General features: G+C 50.8%; 1 protein-coding gene across 2 annotated transcripts; it reads left to right on the forward strand.

The window, feature by feature from the left end:
* Window positions 1-3,516: 3,516 nt before the first annotated feature.
* LOC138095156 (serpin A3-1) lies at window positions 3,517-11,277 on the forward strand. 2 transcript variants are annotated; one of them, XM_068991143.1, is made up of 5 exons: window positions 3,517-3,662; window positions 5,466-6,098; window positions 8,295-8,565; window positions 9,698-9,845; window positions 10,866-11,277. In XM_068991143.1, the coding sequence occupies exons 2-5, from the start codon at window positions 5,468-5,470 to the stop codon at window positions 11,055-11,057; spliced, it is 1,242 nt and encodes a 413-aa protein (XP_068847244.1). In that variant the 5' UTR covers window positions 3,517-3,662; window positions 5,466-5,467; the 3' UTR covers window positions 11,058-11,277. The 2 variants fall into 2 exon arrangements, with proteins under 2 accessions (XP_068847244.1, XP_068847245.1); XM_068991144.1 differs by having other exon boundaries at window positions 3,522-3,658.
* The last annotated feature ends 5,414 nt before the right edge of the window (window positions 11,278-16,691 follow it).

The raw sequence follows: 16,691 nt of genomic DNA on the forward strand, positions 1-16,691 counted from the left end.
TGCTGCAGTCCATGGTGTTGCAAAGAGTCAGACCCGACTGAGCGACTAAACTGAGCTGATTGTTAAAAGACTCTCTAAAATAGAGTCTGGAGGGCACTTAAGAATTGTGACTAGTACACATCTCAGCCCAAGTGGATTCTGAACTGTAACCAATTATTTTCTTAACATCAACATCCAGAACATCTGCCCAGTCTTCAGATTCAAGATGCATACCAGATTCTTATCCTAAAATAATTCATGACTACCTATCTACTTATTGGAACTTTATCTTTAAAAAATCTTGACAGCCTATCTCTTAAGGGCAATCATTTCCTTTCTTGTGTCAGAGTCAGTCATAGTTCTTGCCAGATAACTTTAGCAGCCTTATGGTTTTTGTCTTTATAAGCTCCCGACCTTTCTCTTCCTTGGAACACTCTTTTGATTTTACCTGAATCGATATCTTCCAAACTGCAATTCCAAAGACTCTATGTTGCAGGCTTCTGTGTTTTTTTGAGCACCTGGTCTGCTCCCCATCAACATCTTAGGTTACATGGCTGTGCCCCATCAACCTATAAGACGTATATGAATCACTTGGGGAGATTATCAGAAGACAGATTGTGTATTAGTAGGTCTGGTATGGGTCCCAAAAGTTTGCCTTTCTACAAGCTCTTGCAGTTGGTCCCCATGCCACATTTGAATACAGTAATGATGTCAAAGCTTTTTCCTCATGGGCAAGAGTATCTCTTAAGATGTCATCAGTATGCCATTAATTTTTTTTTTCCTTTTGTGTGGTTCATAAATATTTATGGCATCTCCTGGACACAGAGGGGGGGATATTGAAAAATGATTCCTGGCTCAGGAGGTAAACACGTTCCAATAATTCTGTAGCCTCAGTGGCCTGTAGAGAGATGTCCTGGAGGGTATTGCTTCAAACATAGGAGTCATTAGATTCAGCAACAGTACAACTGATATTACCTTTGTTTACATTCTGTGTCGTAATTCCCTTATGTTCTGATCAGGCCCTAGTGACACTGTGCCATGACCTTCCTTGCATAAACGATGCTGTGGAAATGGAAAAAAAAGTCCTGTATGAACACTAGGGACCAAGCAGACCAGTGAAGTTTCTAAAAGCTCAGAGAAGAGGCTGAAAGATGGTCAGAGGTGGCCAGAGGTGCATGTGGCCCTGGAGTATTAGCTTGGAACTCTGGGTGACTGGTGGCACCCAGGACTGTTTAGACCTATACATCATCCTGAAAGTTAGCTGGAAAGAGTAGAAAACTTTTCTGCCTTTACATTGCCTGAAGCTCCAGACTAAGCCATTTCCGTCTTAAGGAAAATGATGGCTCTCCTGGAGCTAGATAATTCGAGAACACACAGGGAAAATGTTAGGACAATGTTAGTAATGATACTTAATGTCTATTCTCATTGTCTCTCAAGGTAATTATCCCCTTCCCATTTTTTTAGTTAGAGCATGGCACCCCATGTGGAATGTTGGCTGCACCAAATAGCCTCCCTTGCAGCTAGGTGTGACCATAAGACCAAACTCTGGCTGACGGAACAGAAGCAGAAATGATATAGGCAACATTTAGCACATTTCATTCAAAGAAAAAGGTGTGTTTTTCCCTTTCCCTCTGGCCCTTAACTGGAATGTGGACTCAGCAATGATCCATCTGGGAAAGGGCAAATAAACATCAGAAATGGGAGAATAAGATAGAACGAACCTGGGTCCTGACAAAGTCGGGGCCAGCATGTCAACCCAGGGCCTGCAGCTGGACCTACTGGGAGGGAAAGAAACTGCAGTTTTGTTTCATCCACTGTTTCGTTGGGATTCTGTGTAGCTTAAAAATACATAGCTGTTCTGGAAATATTCGGTGCCTGAAGGGATGCAAGCTTTCATTTCAGGAACGGTGGGGCCAAAACCTTCTTAGTCATAGCAATGCTTTACAGTCAACAAGTATTTACTTAGTACTTAGAGGTGGCAGCAAGACTTCCCTGGTGGCTCAAACAGTAAAGCGTCTGCCTACAATGCGGGAGACCTGGGTTCAATCCCTGGGTTGGAAAGGTCTCCTGGAGAAGGAAATGGCAATCCACTCCAGTATTCTTGCCTGGAGGATCCCATGGATGGGGAAGCCTGGTGGGCTACAGTCCATGGGGTCGCAAAGAGTTGGACACGACTGAGAGACTTCACTTCACTTCACTTAGAGGTGGCAGCACTGTATAACCACCCCCCTAAACCCCCCACCCCCACTAGCAAGTCCTGTCCTACTGGAGCTTACATTTAGTGCTATCTCACTTAGTGTTTGCAGAGACCTTGGTCAGGGAAACTTTGTTATCTTCATTTCAGAGGTGAGGAGATTAAGGATGAAGGGATTTACAGTAAATTGCTTGAGGTCACTGGAGAAGGAAATGGCAACCCACTCCAGTATTCTTGCCTAGAGAATCCTGTGTACAGAGGAGCCCAGTGGGCTGCTGTCCATAGGGTCGCATAGAGTCAGATACAACTGGAGTGACTTAGCATGCATGCATGCACTGGAGAAGGAAATGGCAACCCACTCCAGTATTCTTGCCGGGAGAATCTCAGGGACGGAGGAGCCTGGCGGGGTCACACAGAGTCAGACACGACTGAAAGCTTAGCAGCAACAGCAGAAGCTTGAGGTCACACCTGGTGAGGAGTACTTCTTTGATTGAGGTATTCAGTCCAAAGCCAAACTGCTTGGTGGAACTCCTACAGGTCACAAAGGTCTGTCAAGGCTTGTCATAGATAGAGGGTTGTGACTGTGAGGGATAAAAGAGAAATATTTTCCCATGAGGCCTAGAAAGACCTGGGATTAGCTCAAAGAGAAATCTAAGGGGACCTCAAAGCCAGAGATGAAGGTCAACTAGCTATTAGGGTAAAGCAATAGTCAAGGGGTAACGACGAGGGCTGAGACACAGCAGAACCCCAAAGACAGATGGTACCAGAGAACAGAGGCCCCAGGCCCTCTCACGGCCCTCACACCCCATCTCTGGGAAAGTCAATCTTGCTGTAGTCAAAGCGCATTACCTCTTAAAACATATCTGAGACTGTGTTTGGCGCTTCCTATCACATACACACAGGTACACACATATCCACAAATTAGAGAGAGGTGGCTCATAAAGGAAACAACGCAATGCTAACGGGGCATTCCCAGAGTGACACAACTCTAGGGAATGTTTTCCAACGTCTGTCTCTACAGTCCTTGGATTACTACACAGTCCTCAGTGAGGATATCATAAACATGGGGAAAACTAACAAGACCAACATTGTTTTAAAAATCGCAATAATCAGGGGTACTTTTCAATCTCCTTTTTTACAGTTTCCTGAATTTTCACATACTCTTCAATGAGTTATCTTAAACAGGAGAAAACACTCTCAAGGGAAATTTTTTAAATGTATTTTCAGTTTTAACAAACAAAAACTTAGTGGTTTCTGTAACTAGGTTGTTCAAATAGATTTAACCTGTTTAACAGACCCACCTGTTACCAGGAATGGTCATCTGCCCATTTCCAGTCAGAGGACAGAGTCCTGTGTTGTCCCTGTCTATGTTTCACAAGCCTGGGAGGAGGTCTTTGCAGGATAAATAGGCGGCAGCACCGGGGAAACTCCAGTATCTGGGCAGGCGGCGGCTCTGGATTCACTGCCCACATCCCGCTCTCACAGGCAGGTAATCCGTGATGCTCCCACACTGGGAGCCAAGGGACCCCTTTCCCAGGGTGGTTCTGGCCTCAATCAGGGGTTGGTAGAACCTGAGGCACAAGGGAGGCGGGAGGACGTGTGTCTGATGCTGGGAGGGTTCTGAGTCCTCTGAAGACCAGTCCTCTCTCTGGGTCTCAGTTTTCATCCTGCAAAGAGAGGGACGTGCCACCAGGGCTTCAGGGAACATTTCTGCTTTTGAGTCTTTGCAGTTGTGATTCGAGCCAGCTGCACCCCATCCAGCTGTGCATCCAGCGTCAGGTCAGAGCTCTCCCGAGGGCCCTGAGGTGCGTCTCCTTGCCTGGCACAGGGCGCTGCCCTCAGAGAGCCCTGGAGATGGAATTAGTGCAGTGCATCCCTCTGGGAAGAGCATGCAGGGTATCCGGAGGCGGGGGTTATGGTTCTGGGCTCCACTGTCCAGGGCCCCCAGCCAAGTGGACAGGAACTGAGTCTGTCCAGAGCCAGACAGGAACTGAACAGAGGCAGCCCTCCAAAATGGCCAAATACACAGGAGCTACTTCTCCAAATATAATTTTGGAGGAAAATGTTTAACTCTTTTCTAAAGAACTGAAATGGTGGCATCAGCCCCAAGTTGGGGCAATTGCTTACCTCTGTGCCCAGGCTTGTTTGGGGCCTTTCCCCTAGCCTCTGGGCAAGACTCAGCTCAGGCTCCTCTCTTCCAATTCCTCCTCCTCCTCCCCTCCCCACCGCACCACCCCAGCAGCCCTCTTTCCTCTAAACCCTGAGATGAGAGGCAGAGGCTGAAGGGAAACAGCCCTCTTTGCTGAGGTCACCAGTTTGACCTCCGTCTCTCCTGAGGCTTCTGGGCAGTAGCTCTGTCCTCTGACCCCAGGGATCACAGTCTGGCTTATACAGTCCTAGAGAGGGTGCCCATTGGAGGGGGTGACACGTCTGGAACTCCTCTTAGGAGCCCAGCACCTTCTTCCTGTATGTCACCTGAGCCGTTCCACGTGTTGGACAGAGGTGGGAATTGAGGGTCGTAGAGGTGCAGTCATGCTCGTCACCTCACGACACTCACAGGTGGTCCAAACAAAATCCTCGACCAGGTCCCTGAGACTCTGAGCTCACCCTGCTTCTCCCCACCAGGAGGCCTTTCCAGGTTCTTGATGGAAACACTCTCCACCTGTCCACGTAGCAGGGGCTGAGCAGAACGCTCTGCCCTCCTAGTTCTTTACAGCAGCCCTCCTCAGGGAGCCAGGCTACAGCACGGCTCCTGCACCCTCACTGTGACCAGGCACCTCAACGGGAGAGCCTCCCTGAGGTCACACCCTTGTCCTCAGAGGCGGGGAGAGGTGCTGTGTCCTCTGATCAGTGCAGGACTACTTCCTGGGAGGACAGAGAGGGGACAGAGTGGGAAGGGATCCCTGCTTCCTAGGCCCCTTTGACAGCGTCAGCTCCCTAGAAGAGGGAGATGGGTTCTTGCTGCACAGCACCTCACACGCATCACCAGCTTCCCTACCCTGGAGCCAGGCACCCCAGGCTCCTCACCCTCACTCCTCCACTGTTTGCTGTGTGACCTTGGAAAAGCCCCTTCCCCTCTCTGCGCCCAGTCTCTCCACTGGGGAAAATGGTACTTGATCAAAGGATGAGAGGGAGCCCAGAGCCTCCTCATGTGTGTTGGGAGCCCAGGAGGGTGCCTACACCTGGGAGGTCCCAGAGCAGCAGGGCCAAGAGAACAGAGACCAGGGGGGACAGAGGGCGGGGGTTGGGACGTCATCTGACACGTGGAGACTTAAGGAGCTTTGCTTTTCAGACATGAGGGCAAAGAGAATGGCCCCCCTCCTGGCTCTGGGGCTCCTTCTGTCTGGGCTCTGCAGTGTCCACTGCCTCCCGGAGAATGTGGTGTTGAAGGACCAAGACAGAAGGGCACGTGTGGATGACCACACATTAGCCTCCAGCAACACCGACTTTGCCTTCAGCCTCTACAAGCAGTTGGCTTTGAAGAACCCCAATAAGAATGTCATCTTCTCCCCACTGAGTGTCTCCATAGCCTTGGCCTTCCTGTCTCTGGGGGCCCGTGGCTCCACCCTAACAGAGATCCTGGAAGGTCTCAAGTTCAACCTCACGGAGATCCAGGAGACAGAGATCCACCACGGCTTCCAGCACCTCCTGCAGGCGCTCAATCGACCCAGCAACCAGCTGCAGCTGAGCGTGGGCAATGCCATGTTCGTGCAGGACCAGCTGAAGCTGCTGGACAAGTTCATAGAAGATGCCCAAGTGCTGTACTCCTCCGAGGCCTTCCCGACCAACTTCGGGGATCCTGAAGCTGCCAGGAGTCTAATAAATGACTATGTGAAGAATAAAACCCAGGGGAAAATTGAGGAGCTGTTCAAGTGCCTTTCCCCAGAAACGGTGTTGGTCCTGGTGAACTACATCTACTTTAAAGGTGGGTAACCCTGTTTGTCTCAGAAGGAAACACACGTCTAGTTTTGTGTCTTCGGAGCTATTTCAATTTCAGCTCAGCCAATTCTGTGGCTGGGCATTATAGAGGATGTCATCAGTGAGGACAGCTTGGGCACTAAGACCCTGTCCGGACCATCAGTTCAGTCGCTCAGTCATGTCCGACTGTTTGCGACTCCATGAACTACAACATGCCAGGCTTGCCTGTCCTCACCAACTCCTGGAACTTGCTCAAACTCATGTCCATTGAGTCGGTGATGCCATCCAACCATCTCATCTTCTGTCATCCCGTTCTCCTCCTGTCTTCAATCTTTCCCAGCATCAGGGTGTTTTTCAGTGAATCAGTTCTTCTCATCAGGTGGCCACAGTATTGGAGTTTCAGCTTTAGCATCAGTCCTTCCAATGAATATTCAGGGCTGATTTCCTTTAGGATTGACCAGTTGGATCTCCTTGCAGTCCAAAGGACTCTTAGGAGTCTTCTCCAACATGACAGTTTAAAAGCATCAGTTCTTTGGTGCTCAGCCTTCTTTATAGTCCAACTCTCACATCCATATGTGACTGCTGGAAAAACCACAGCTTTGACTAGATGGACCTTTGTCAGCAAAGGCATGTCTCTGCTTTTTAATACGCTGTCTAGATTGGTCATTGCTTTTGTTCCAAAGAGCAAGCATCTTTTAATTTCATGGCTGCAGTCACCATCTGCAGTAATTTGGGAGCCCAAGAAAAGAAAATCTGTCAGTGTTTCCATTGTTTCCCCATTTATTTGCCATGAAGGGATGGGACTGAATGCCATGATCTTAGTTTTTTGAAAGTTTAGTTTTAAGCTAGAATTTTCACCCTCCTCTTTTACTTTCATCAAGAGGCTCTTTAGTTTTCTTCGCTCTCTGCCATAAGGGTGGTGTCATCTGTATATCTGAGGTTATTGATATTTCTCCCAGACATCTTGATTCCAGCTTGTGCTTCATCCAGCTTGGCGTTTCGCATGACGTACTCTGCATAGAAGTTAAATAAGCAGGGTGAACAATATACAGCCCTAACATACTCCTTTCTCAATTTGGAACCAGTCTGTTGTTCTATGTCCAGTTCTAACTGTTGCTTCTTAATGGGTTTTTGTCTATCTGGAGGTTCTCTAAATGAGAGCTATCATTACAGCACACAAGGGCAAGAGAGCCATTAAACTTTTGCCTGAGCCATAGGGAGACTTTTTATTCTCAAACTTGCCTGGCTGCCTGGAGGAAGGGGCTTTCCACTCTGGAGTGGCTGGGAACCCCAGCTTCTTTTAACACATGCAGGGAAGGCCAATGCTCTGCACACTGTGGGGTGGTCGAGTGCCTAAGGGGCACCTGCTGGGGGGACATGTTTGCCCTGAACTGGAAGCTCCTGGCACAGCCCTGGGTAGCCCTCCTGGATCTGTGTTTTCCTCTGTAAATGAAGAGAGGAGAACTGGTAATAATCCAGGCCAGATCTGCTACGTTTCTTCCTGGACTTCTCTGTGCTCTAATCTCCTGCCACCCTGACCTGTCCCAGGACTCTCTCCTCCCCAGGGGTGCCCACCAACCCAGCTTCCCCTCTCCTCCCATCTCCAACCGTGGGGACATAGGCAGGGGTGGAAACAAAGCAGGAAGCAGGGCGGGTATATCCTCCATGAAGCCCCAGGGCTCCAATCTCCCCAAGAAGTCCACCCCCGGCACGAAGGTCTCCATCTTCCTTGGGGGACACCCAAGCCCCCTCCTCTGCCTTCCGGGTCCCCGAGTGGCTCCTGCTCCAGCCGGGCTCACAAGGCTGTGGGGACGTGTGTCCTCCCTACAAAGCCAACGACTAACGCCTGGTCACTAACATGTCCCCTTGAAGGACCAGGCGGTCCCATATCTCCCCAGGCCCAGCCTCATCCCCATCTCTCCCTTGCTCTCGACACTTCTGTCGACTTCTCCTTTAGCACAACTAACCAGCTTTGTTTCATATCCCGCTTCCCAATCCTGACCTGCGGGGTTCACCCCCGTCCCCAAAGGCTTACCCAGCTGCCCAGGTGTATGGTCACACCTAGCAGTTCCGTCCCCAGAGGCACGTGGTGTGAGGGGCTACTGGCATGGGGAGGGTCTTCCCTGCTCAGGGACCAAGGCCGAGGAGGGAGGGAACACAGCCCTTACACTCACAGACTCTTCACCTGTCCCCCCGCCTCCAGCCAGGTGGAAGATCCCCTTTGACCCCAAACACACTGAGCAGGCAGAGTTCCATGTGAGCAAGAACGAGATGGTGGAGGTGCCCACGATGACCCTTGGCCTGGAAACCCCTTACTTTCGGGACGAGGAGCTGGGCTGCACGCTGGTAGAGCTCATGTACACCAGCAACGACAGCGCCCTCTTCATCCTCCCTGATGAGGGCAAAATGCAGGACCTGGAAGCCAAGTTGATCCCGGAGACGCTGACGAGGTGGCGAAACTCCCTGAAGCCCAGGTGACTATCCCCAGGACCCGGAGCTGTGGGTTCAGCTGCTTTCTCAGTTCTTCCCCTCTTCCTGGACTCCTGACCCCCAGCAAAAGGGCCTCAGGGATGTGCAGGGCAGGGGCAGGGTGGGAGAGCCCATCCCGTGACAACCTGCCCTTTGGTGCCTGCCTGGCTCAGTGCTTAAAACCTTCTGTAAGTTGATGACATCTGAGAGGGTGGGAGCTGAAGGTTTGGCTCACATTAACAAGGGCTGAGTCATGAGGACTCAACATGACCCCCAATATTCATGAGCTTCTCCCCATGACTTCTCCTCTTGAAGGTAGAAGGATTGAATAGAATCAGGTGAGGGCCCAGGTGTGATGGGTTTTGAGGACCATATTTGCACTGTCTTTCCATTGTAGTCACTCATTTACTCATTCACCCAGTCAGCACTGGTTGAATAGGTTAACTGAGAACATACTATGCCTCAGAGGCTAACTTAGACCATGTGGTAGTTCAGCAAATAAAACGCTAAATTCTCTGTCCTCATGGCACTCTATAATTGTGGAAGACCGACAGGAAATGAATATAAATTCTTTGTTAGGTTGAGAGGGGACAAATGGGGAGGTGGGGAGAGTAAAGCGCAGTAAAAGGGTGAAGAAAATCGTATCCAGAGGTAGTTTGTGATCATAAATAGGGCGGCCCTTAGGTGATGTTGCAGTGAGAGACTGGGCCCTCTGGATGTGTTGGGAAAAGCATTTCTGGGCAAGGGAATCACCAGGGCAAAGCCTCTGAGGCAGGAGCGAGCCTGGCGTGGTTGAGGATTAGTGAGGCCAGAGGAGAGCAGAGGGAGTGAGGGGGGGAAGCTGGGCGAGGTCAGGGTCCCCCCGGGGGTGGACTCAGGTCACTTGGGGCCTTGCAGACTCCTTAACCTCCCCCTGCCCTGGTGCCTGCCTGGCATGCTAGACTCCTGCAGACTGGAATGGATAAGTAACAAAATAAGGGGATTTAGCCCGAGGGATCTAGAAACTGAGAACAAGAGTCCTTATTCCAGGGAGAAGGGGGTTGGTTAAGAGGAATCCTTGGAAGACAGTGCTGTGAGGTGGGAAGAGGTGGGCATCTTTTCAAGCAGGTGTTCAAATTTATTTTCCTTGTTTCCTAGTCGAATACATGAACTCTACCTGCCAAAATTTTCCATCAAAAGCGACTATGAGCTGAAGGACATCCTCTTCCAGCTGGGCATTGAGACAATATTTGGTGACGCTGACCTGTCAGGAATTACAGGGACCGGGGACCTGGTAGTCACCCAGGTGAGTCTTAAGTTTGGACAATTCATCCTCCTATCAGAGCGCTAAACATGGAGGCCAGACAGATGGCAGGTCCCCTGGAATTTGTAAAATATTGCTTTTCCTGCAACTCAGTCTCCCTCCTTGGGACTCCCCAAGCCCAGGAGAGCTGGGTTACAATCATGGTGACATCAGGTCCCACCTTCCCTGAGTTATAAAGTGACACAGAAGCCTGTCACTGGGAAGGACCTGGAGTGGAAACAGCAGTGGGCCCCATATCAGGCTCCATCTTTCACTGTCTGTAGAGGGGAATGATCACATTTCTGCAGCCCCCAACTTTTCATCTTTAAAAGGAGCGTATAGTTCTTGGTTCCTGTTTGGTGCCTAGCGGAGCAGGTAAGAGGTTATAGGTTCTAACAAAGTCTGTAAAGCATCCGTGATGAAAATACACTGAGAGCATGTGAGAACACCCAGTGTCCTGGTGCTGTGATCCTAGAGGCAGGGGAGCCAGAGGGAGTGGTGGGATGGGGGGTGTCTGGGCAGCCCTGCAGGCTCCCCTGCACCCACCTGCCATAGGACCTGGCAAAGGACACAGGCACTATGGGGCTCCGTGGTCCAGGGCTGGGAAGCCAATCCTAGGCAAGGGAGCTGAGGGCTCAGGGACACGTCAGCTGGGGCAGGAGAGGAGCAGAAAGCAGTGCTCACCCATCTGTTGCTTTGACATGGCGGCACTGCGGACAGTTCCCTGCAAGAAAAATGCCTTGACCTGGCCCCTCCCCATATACTAAGGGGAATTCGGAGGCGGCACAGTCTCTGGGTTAGGAGAGTGAGTCCGTTCTCTTCCTGTCTGATGCTGGGCATATCACTCACAGATTTTGCCTTCAGTTTGCACGTCTGTGTATCACAACTATGGAAACAGTGGGGTGTTTGTTGGGAGAGCAGAGTGACTGGCGAGCAGCAGTGTCAGCCCCCTTAGAAGCGCTAAGTGACTGCTCGCCTCCGCCCACCCCGTCTCCGGGGGGTACTGCTCTGGTGTTCCCACAGGTGGTCCACGGCGCTGCGCTGGACGTGGACGAGGAGGGCACGGAAGGAGCTGCTGCCACAGGAATCAGCATCGAAAGAACGGTCTTGAGAACCACTGTGCGTTTCAACAGGCCCTTCCTGATTGCCATAGTTCTCAAAGACACCCAGAGCATCATCTTTTTGGGGAAAGTCACCAACCCCAGTCAAGCCTAGAGCTCCGCTCTGAGCTGTGGGTGCCCTCCCTGAGGAGCGGGGCGCCCAGGTCCCTGGGTGCAGCCTGGCCCCTGGGCACTGAGGGTCCACCCTGCCTGTCCCCACCTGCTCACCCCTGGGGAGGTGACAGTGACGATGCTGGGGCTCCATAAGCACAGGGACTCTGTGTCCAGGTCACAGGGAGACTCTGAAACCTCTGACAGCAATAAAGCACCTTCCTTGGACTTGCCTCTTTCCTGTGTGTCTCCACTCTGCTGCTGCCTGAGCCCTGAGGCCACCCCAACCCCCGACTTACCACATCTGCTCAGCCCACCCCAGACTCTGAGCCCCTCCCTCTGCCCCAGCCTCACCAGCCATCCCAGGAGCAGGCTTTGCAGCTGTGACCAAGCCTGCTGGACCACAGGTCCAGGACTGAAAGGGGCCCTGCTGCCTGATCCCCACTTTCAGGGGCTCTGATCCCAGGGCCACATTCACCCCTCCCTCCCCAGGGCCCACAATGTACCCTTTTCTGGCACAGCCCCTGGACCCTGCCATTCTGCTGCTGAGCTGGGCCTTCCTCCCCCAGAACCTCCCCTCTGCCTTCCAGCAGCAAACCTGGGAGACTAACTGCTTCCCGGATCCCAGCTGAGCTCCTCCACCTCCTGACCAGTTCCTCCTCCTCCCCTGACAGACGATCCCCATCAGCAGGCAGAAGAGGTGTCCTAGGAGGGAAAGAGCATCAAACACACACCTGTGATAAGAGCGACAACCCAGCCCTGCCTCCTACTGATGTATGGAGGGCTGTGTGGTCTCCAGGGAGGACAGCTCCAAGCGGTAATGATGGCATCACCCACAACTGAAGGGTCGAGATCTCTCTTTCAGGTAGCCTGCTAACGCTTCTACCTAGAATAACCCATTTTTAGTCCTCATGATGATCATAGGAGTTACATCCTGCTACTCATCCTACTTTACAGATAGGGAAACTGAGGAACAGAGAGCCTCTGTAATTGCCCTCAAGTTCACACAGCTATTGATTATGGCTGGCAGAATGTTAACCCAGCCTCCTCGATCAGAATACCCTGAGCTGCAGAGCCATTATGCCCTATAAATGTTTCCACAGTGATGGTCCTCTAGGAACTTCAGATCTGATGGGCAGGGTGTATGAGGAAGCAAGCTTCTGGAAACTGAGAGCAGAGGGCCAGAGTTAGTTCGGGAGGTCATGAAAGGCTTCCTGGAGGAGGTGATTTCTGTGATATCAACAGAGGGAGAATAAGAATGTCACGGTGTGAAGAGAGAGGAGAATGTTCTGAGCAGGAGAGAGTGAGGGTAACATTTTCAAGAAGCTGAAAAATGTGGACAGATCTGAAGTAGGCAATGAAAGGCTTACACAGACAGTGGGGCCATGACGGAGCCCCTGGACCTCAAGTGGCCTGGCAATCAGTAGGGATTCTGGAAAGATTCTGTAGAGTTCTAGGCAGCTTTAAAGGAATTTAAACAGAACATTGATGTGAGCAGATGTGCATGGTAGAGAAATGACTCTGGCTGCTATGTAGAGACGTGATTCAGGATCCAGGTCAGGGATACAGGCTGGATATTGTTGACTTAAAAAAGAGTCACAACCCAAAAGTTGAGAGTTATGTTTTATTTGGTGGAAATTTTTAGGACTTCAAACCTGAGAAACAGCATCTCAAGTAACCCTGAGAAAACTGTTCCCAGAAGGTAGGGAGAGGAGTCAAGTTGTATAGAAGTCTGCAACAAAGGGCAGGTCATCTGAACATCAAAAGTATTTTTGTGAATTAAAGAAAACCAGATATCCCAAGTTAAGGAATCTAGAGCTTTTCTGTGTATGGGAAGATGTGGGAGTCTGGGCTCCCTGCAATCACCCCTTTCTTGTGCATCTCAGCTATATGGGGCCAGTGTCCTGCATTTTTCACATCCAGAGTTCCTCAACGCTCACTGTAGGGAGTGGCTGCAGCCTGAATGCTGTGAGAGGAAGCAGGTATTCTCCTTCCCTAGTGCCCTTGCCGCTGCTGCTGCTAAGTCGCTTCAGTCATGTCCAACTCTGTGCGACCCCATAGACAGCAGCCCACTAGGCTCCTCTGTCCCTGGGATTCTCCAGGCAAGAACACTGGAGTCAGTTGCCATTTCCTTCTCCAATGCATGAAAGTGAAAAGTGAAAAAAGTCGCTCAGTCGTGCCCGACTCTTTGCAACCCCATGGACTGCAGCCTACCAGGCTCCTCCGTCCATGGGATTTTCCAGGCAAGAGTACTGGAGTGGAGTGCCATTGACTCAGGAATTCTCTTTGGGAGGACCAGAATTGCTGATGACTGTGACATCCTTGTTTACTGATATGGCAGGAAATACTCCATTTCTCAGTATTCAACAAGTTATGTCAGGAACTGGGGCCAAAACGGGTCCAGGCTTGAGAGGGAGAATGGGAAGATTGGAAGCCTGTGAAGAGAGCATTAAACGACTGTGGGTGGATGTGAGTAGAAGAAGGAAAAACAACCCACAATCAGTTTGGCTCCTGGGTGATGACAAAGCAACTGCCGAGGAAGGACCCCCCCGCAGGAGGAGCAGGTTTTGGGGGAGGGGACACCTCTGGGTTTGAACCCCAGGTGTGTGGTTCCTGGGAGGCAACCAAGGGACCTGCTCAGGGAGGTGTTCTGGAGAGAATCAGGCTGGAGAGAAGCATGAGGATTCATGCCCCCAGGATGGGGGGTGGGTGGTGATGGGAAGAGGCCCCCTAAGCTGGGTACCATAGGACGTGAAGAGGAGGAACCCTGAAAGGGCGCATAACCAAGGAGAGCGTGCATTGGAGAAAAGCTGTCACTCCAGGACCACCGGAGAGGTACTCAGGGGACGAGAGGGGCCTTGGGGTAAGGGAAGGATGAGTGGTCCATGGGATGCAGTGATCTAAAGCCACAGAGAGCAGCGCACAGGCAGGGCCAGCCTAGTGAGAGGAGCCCTGCCCTGGCTGGAGGGGGAAAAGAGGTGGAAGTAAAGGGGGGCAGATGACCTTTCTAGACTTTAGCCTTCAGGTTGGCAAGCGTTAGCCTGGAGTTGGCTTCTGTGCTTTAAAGATGCTGGGCCCATTTGTATGACCTCAGAAAAGATTCAGGAGGTGGGGTGACCAGCACCAGGGCTGTAGTGTGGCACAGTCCTAAGGGGAAGTTAATAGTGGTGACTTCTTGTTGTTGTTCAGTCACTAAGTTGTGTCCAACTCTTTGCGACCCCATGGACTGCAGCACGCCAGGCTCCTCTGTCCTCCACTGTCTCCTGGAGTTTACTCAAATTCATGTCCATTGAGTCAGTGAGGCTATCTAACCATCTCATTCTCTGCCATGCCCTTCTCCTTTTTCCTTCAATCTTTTCCAGAATCAGGGTCTTTTCTAATGAGTCAGCTCTTCACATCACATGGGCCAAAGTATCTGGGCTGTCCCTTATTACCTGTGTGACCCTGAGGGGCAAGGCCCCTCACCACCCTAAGCTTCTGTCTCCTTGCTTGTAAAATGGAAGTGAGTACTGTTACATTAGAATAAGAGTATAATGATATATAAATAGGATTGCTCTTCCTAGTCTCTTTAACCTCTCCAGAAATTGCTTAGTTTTAGAGAAAAAATGTATCCTGTGGTACCAGCTGCTCTGAGGTAGGTGTGGATCTGAAGGTGAGGGTCTGCCGGGCTTTGAGATCTGGGACAAATACCTAACACTTGTCCCCCAGCTTTCCAGTCTCTCACTTGGACGTGATACTATCTACCTTGCTGAGATGCAAAGAGATTTCAACAAAAGCTAATTATGCACAATGCCTGGCCTGATGATAAGGACTTCATATTTAGATTGCATGTGCACATGTGTATAAAACACTTACATATCACACCTGGCAGCAATCTATAGGTGTGTATACGAATGCCATGATGCCTCAGGGTAACAACTTTTCTTCTTTTAAGATATCAGTCTCTTCATCTATAAAATGGGACCATCAGTCTTAGCCCCATCAGCTTCATCCAGGTGAGCAGGTCAAAGGAGATACTGGGTGTGAATACCTCTGGAGACCCAGAGAGCCCTGTACAAATGTGAGGAAGACTGAGTTCATTTGCTGAATTAGGAGCATGGTTAGGAGGGAGGCATGTAACTTTACTGGCTCTTTTGGAAAAAATAAAATACCTCCCTGCAGTGGGATTCTTCTTGCGTTAACCCATGCCTTTTGGGACCTTCCAGAGGAAGGGAACTCATGTTCCGTAATTCAGTACTTGCCTTCAGGGTTCCTCCGAGTGAAGATCACAGTCCTCTTGCAGAAGAATCACTTGCTGAGGGAAGAAAGGAGAGGTTCTGAAATGCAGAGTCCCTGACTTACTTTTGTCCTAAATCAGAATCTCCTGGGGTGAGTGCAGGGCACCTCCATGTTAAACAAAGTCCCCAGGGAGTTGTCATGTGCAGCAAAGCTGGAAAACCCTTCTTTGAAAGAACCTCAACAAGTAGCTCAGACGGAAAAGAATCTGCCTGCATTGCAGAAGACCCGGATTCAATCTCTGGGTTGGGAAGATGCCCTGGAGAAGGGAATGGCAACTGATTCCAATATTCTTGCCTGGAGAATTCCATGGACAGAGGAGCTTGGTGGGCTACAATCCAAGTGTCGGGCATACAGATCGACTAACATTTTCACTTTCAACAAGTAGCATTAAAATAGGACAGACAATGAATTCTCCATCACTGGAGGTATTTAAGCAGAAGCATCCAGGCTTCAGAGGGCAGACGTTGACTGAGTGCCTCCTATGTCAAGTCAGCAGGTGAGGCTTCCCAGATGCTGAGCAGAGTGGGTCTGGGAGTGATTGAAGCTGTGATTCCCAGGTGGAGATTCCACACTGGATATATGCTGTCTCACCTCCAAGGAGCATGTGATTCTCAAGACTGCTCTAGTGTCACCCTGAGCTCTTCCACCCAGGCCACAAGCTTCCCCTGGGTCTGCTTTTTAACACACTCATGGATGGTTTGGGGGCCTCTGGCAAATCCTGGCTGGCCCCCAGGCCCAGGCCACTGATCTGCTGCCCATGATCAGAGGGAGTTGGGTATCCTGCTCAGGAAGACCGAGCAACAGATCCTGGAAGCCCTCCTGCAACCTGGGCTCACCACCATGATGAGGCTGATCCAGGCACTCCAGGAGGTAAGTGCTGTTGGGTCCTGGATCCCAAGAAAGAACATGCCCAAGGCCAAAGAGATGATTACTGGGGAGAAGGGAATGTTCTATCCAGAGGCATCCATGGTCAACGGTCTATAGAGGCTGAAGGCAAAGCCTATGTTGCTCTTGGAGATTTTGTGGCTGTCCAGGAGAAGGCAATGGCAACCCACTCCAGTACTCTTGCCTGGAAAATCCCATGGATGGAGAAGCCTGGAAGGCTGCAGTCCATGAGGTCGCTAAGAGTTGGACACGACTGAGCAACTTCACTTTGACTTTTTACTTTCATGCATTGGAGAAGGAAATGGCAACCCACTCCAGTATCCTTGCCTGGAGAATCCCAGGGATGGGGGAGCCTGGTGGGCTGCTGTCTATGGGGTTGCACAGAGTCGGACACGACTGAAGTGACTTAGCAGCAGCAGTAGCGGGGCTGTCCTGAGGGCTGAGGTTAGTATGATCAGAATTTCTTGGTTAACCA

This window comes from Capricornis sumatraensis, chromosome 19 (genome assembly GCF_032405125.1).
Source record: "Capricornis sumatraensis isolate serow.1 chromosome 19, serow.2, whole genome shotgun sequence".
NCBI classification, from domain to species: domain Eukaryota; kingdom Metazoa; phylum Chordata; class Mammalia; order Artiodactyla; family Bovidae; genus Capricornis; species Capricornis sumatraensis.

What these genes read in the sequence shown, in the direction of transcription:
- LOC138095156 (XM_068991143.1), top strand. Translation starts at nt 5,468, where the DNA reads ATGAGGGCAAAGAGAATGGCCCCCCTCCTGGCTCTGGGGCTCCTTCTG. An exon ending in GAACTACATCTACTTTAAAG is followed by an intron (nt 6,099 to 8,294) that starts GTGGGTAACCCT and finishes CCCCGCCTCCAG; the next exon opens with CCAGGTGGAAGATCCCCTTT. An exon ending in CGAAACTCCCTGAAGCCCAG is followed by an intron (nt 8,566 to 9,697) that starts GTGACTATCCCC and finishes CTTGTTTCCTAG; the next exon opens with TCGAATACATGAACTCTACC.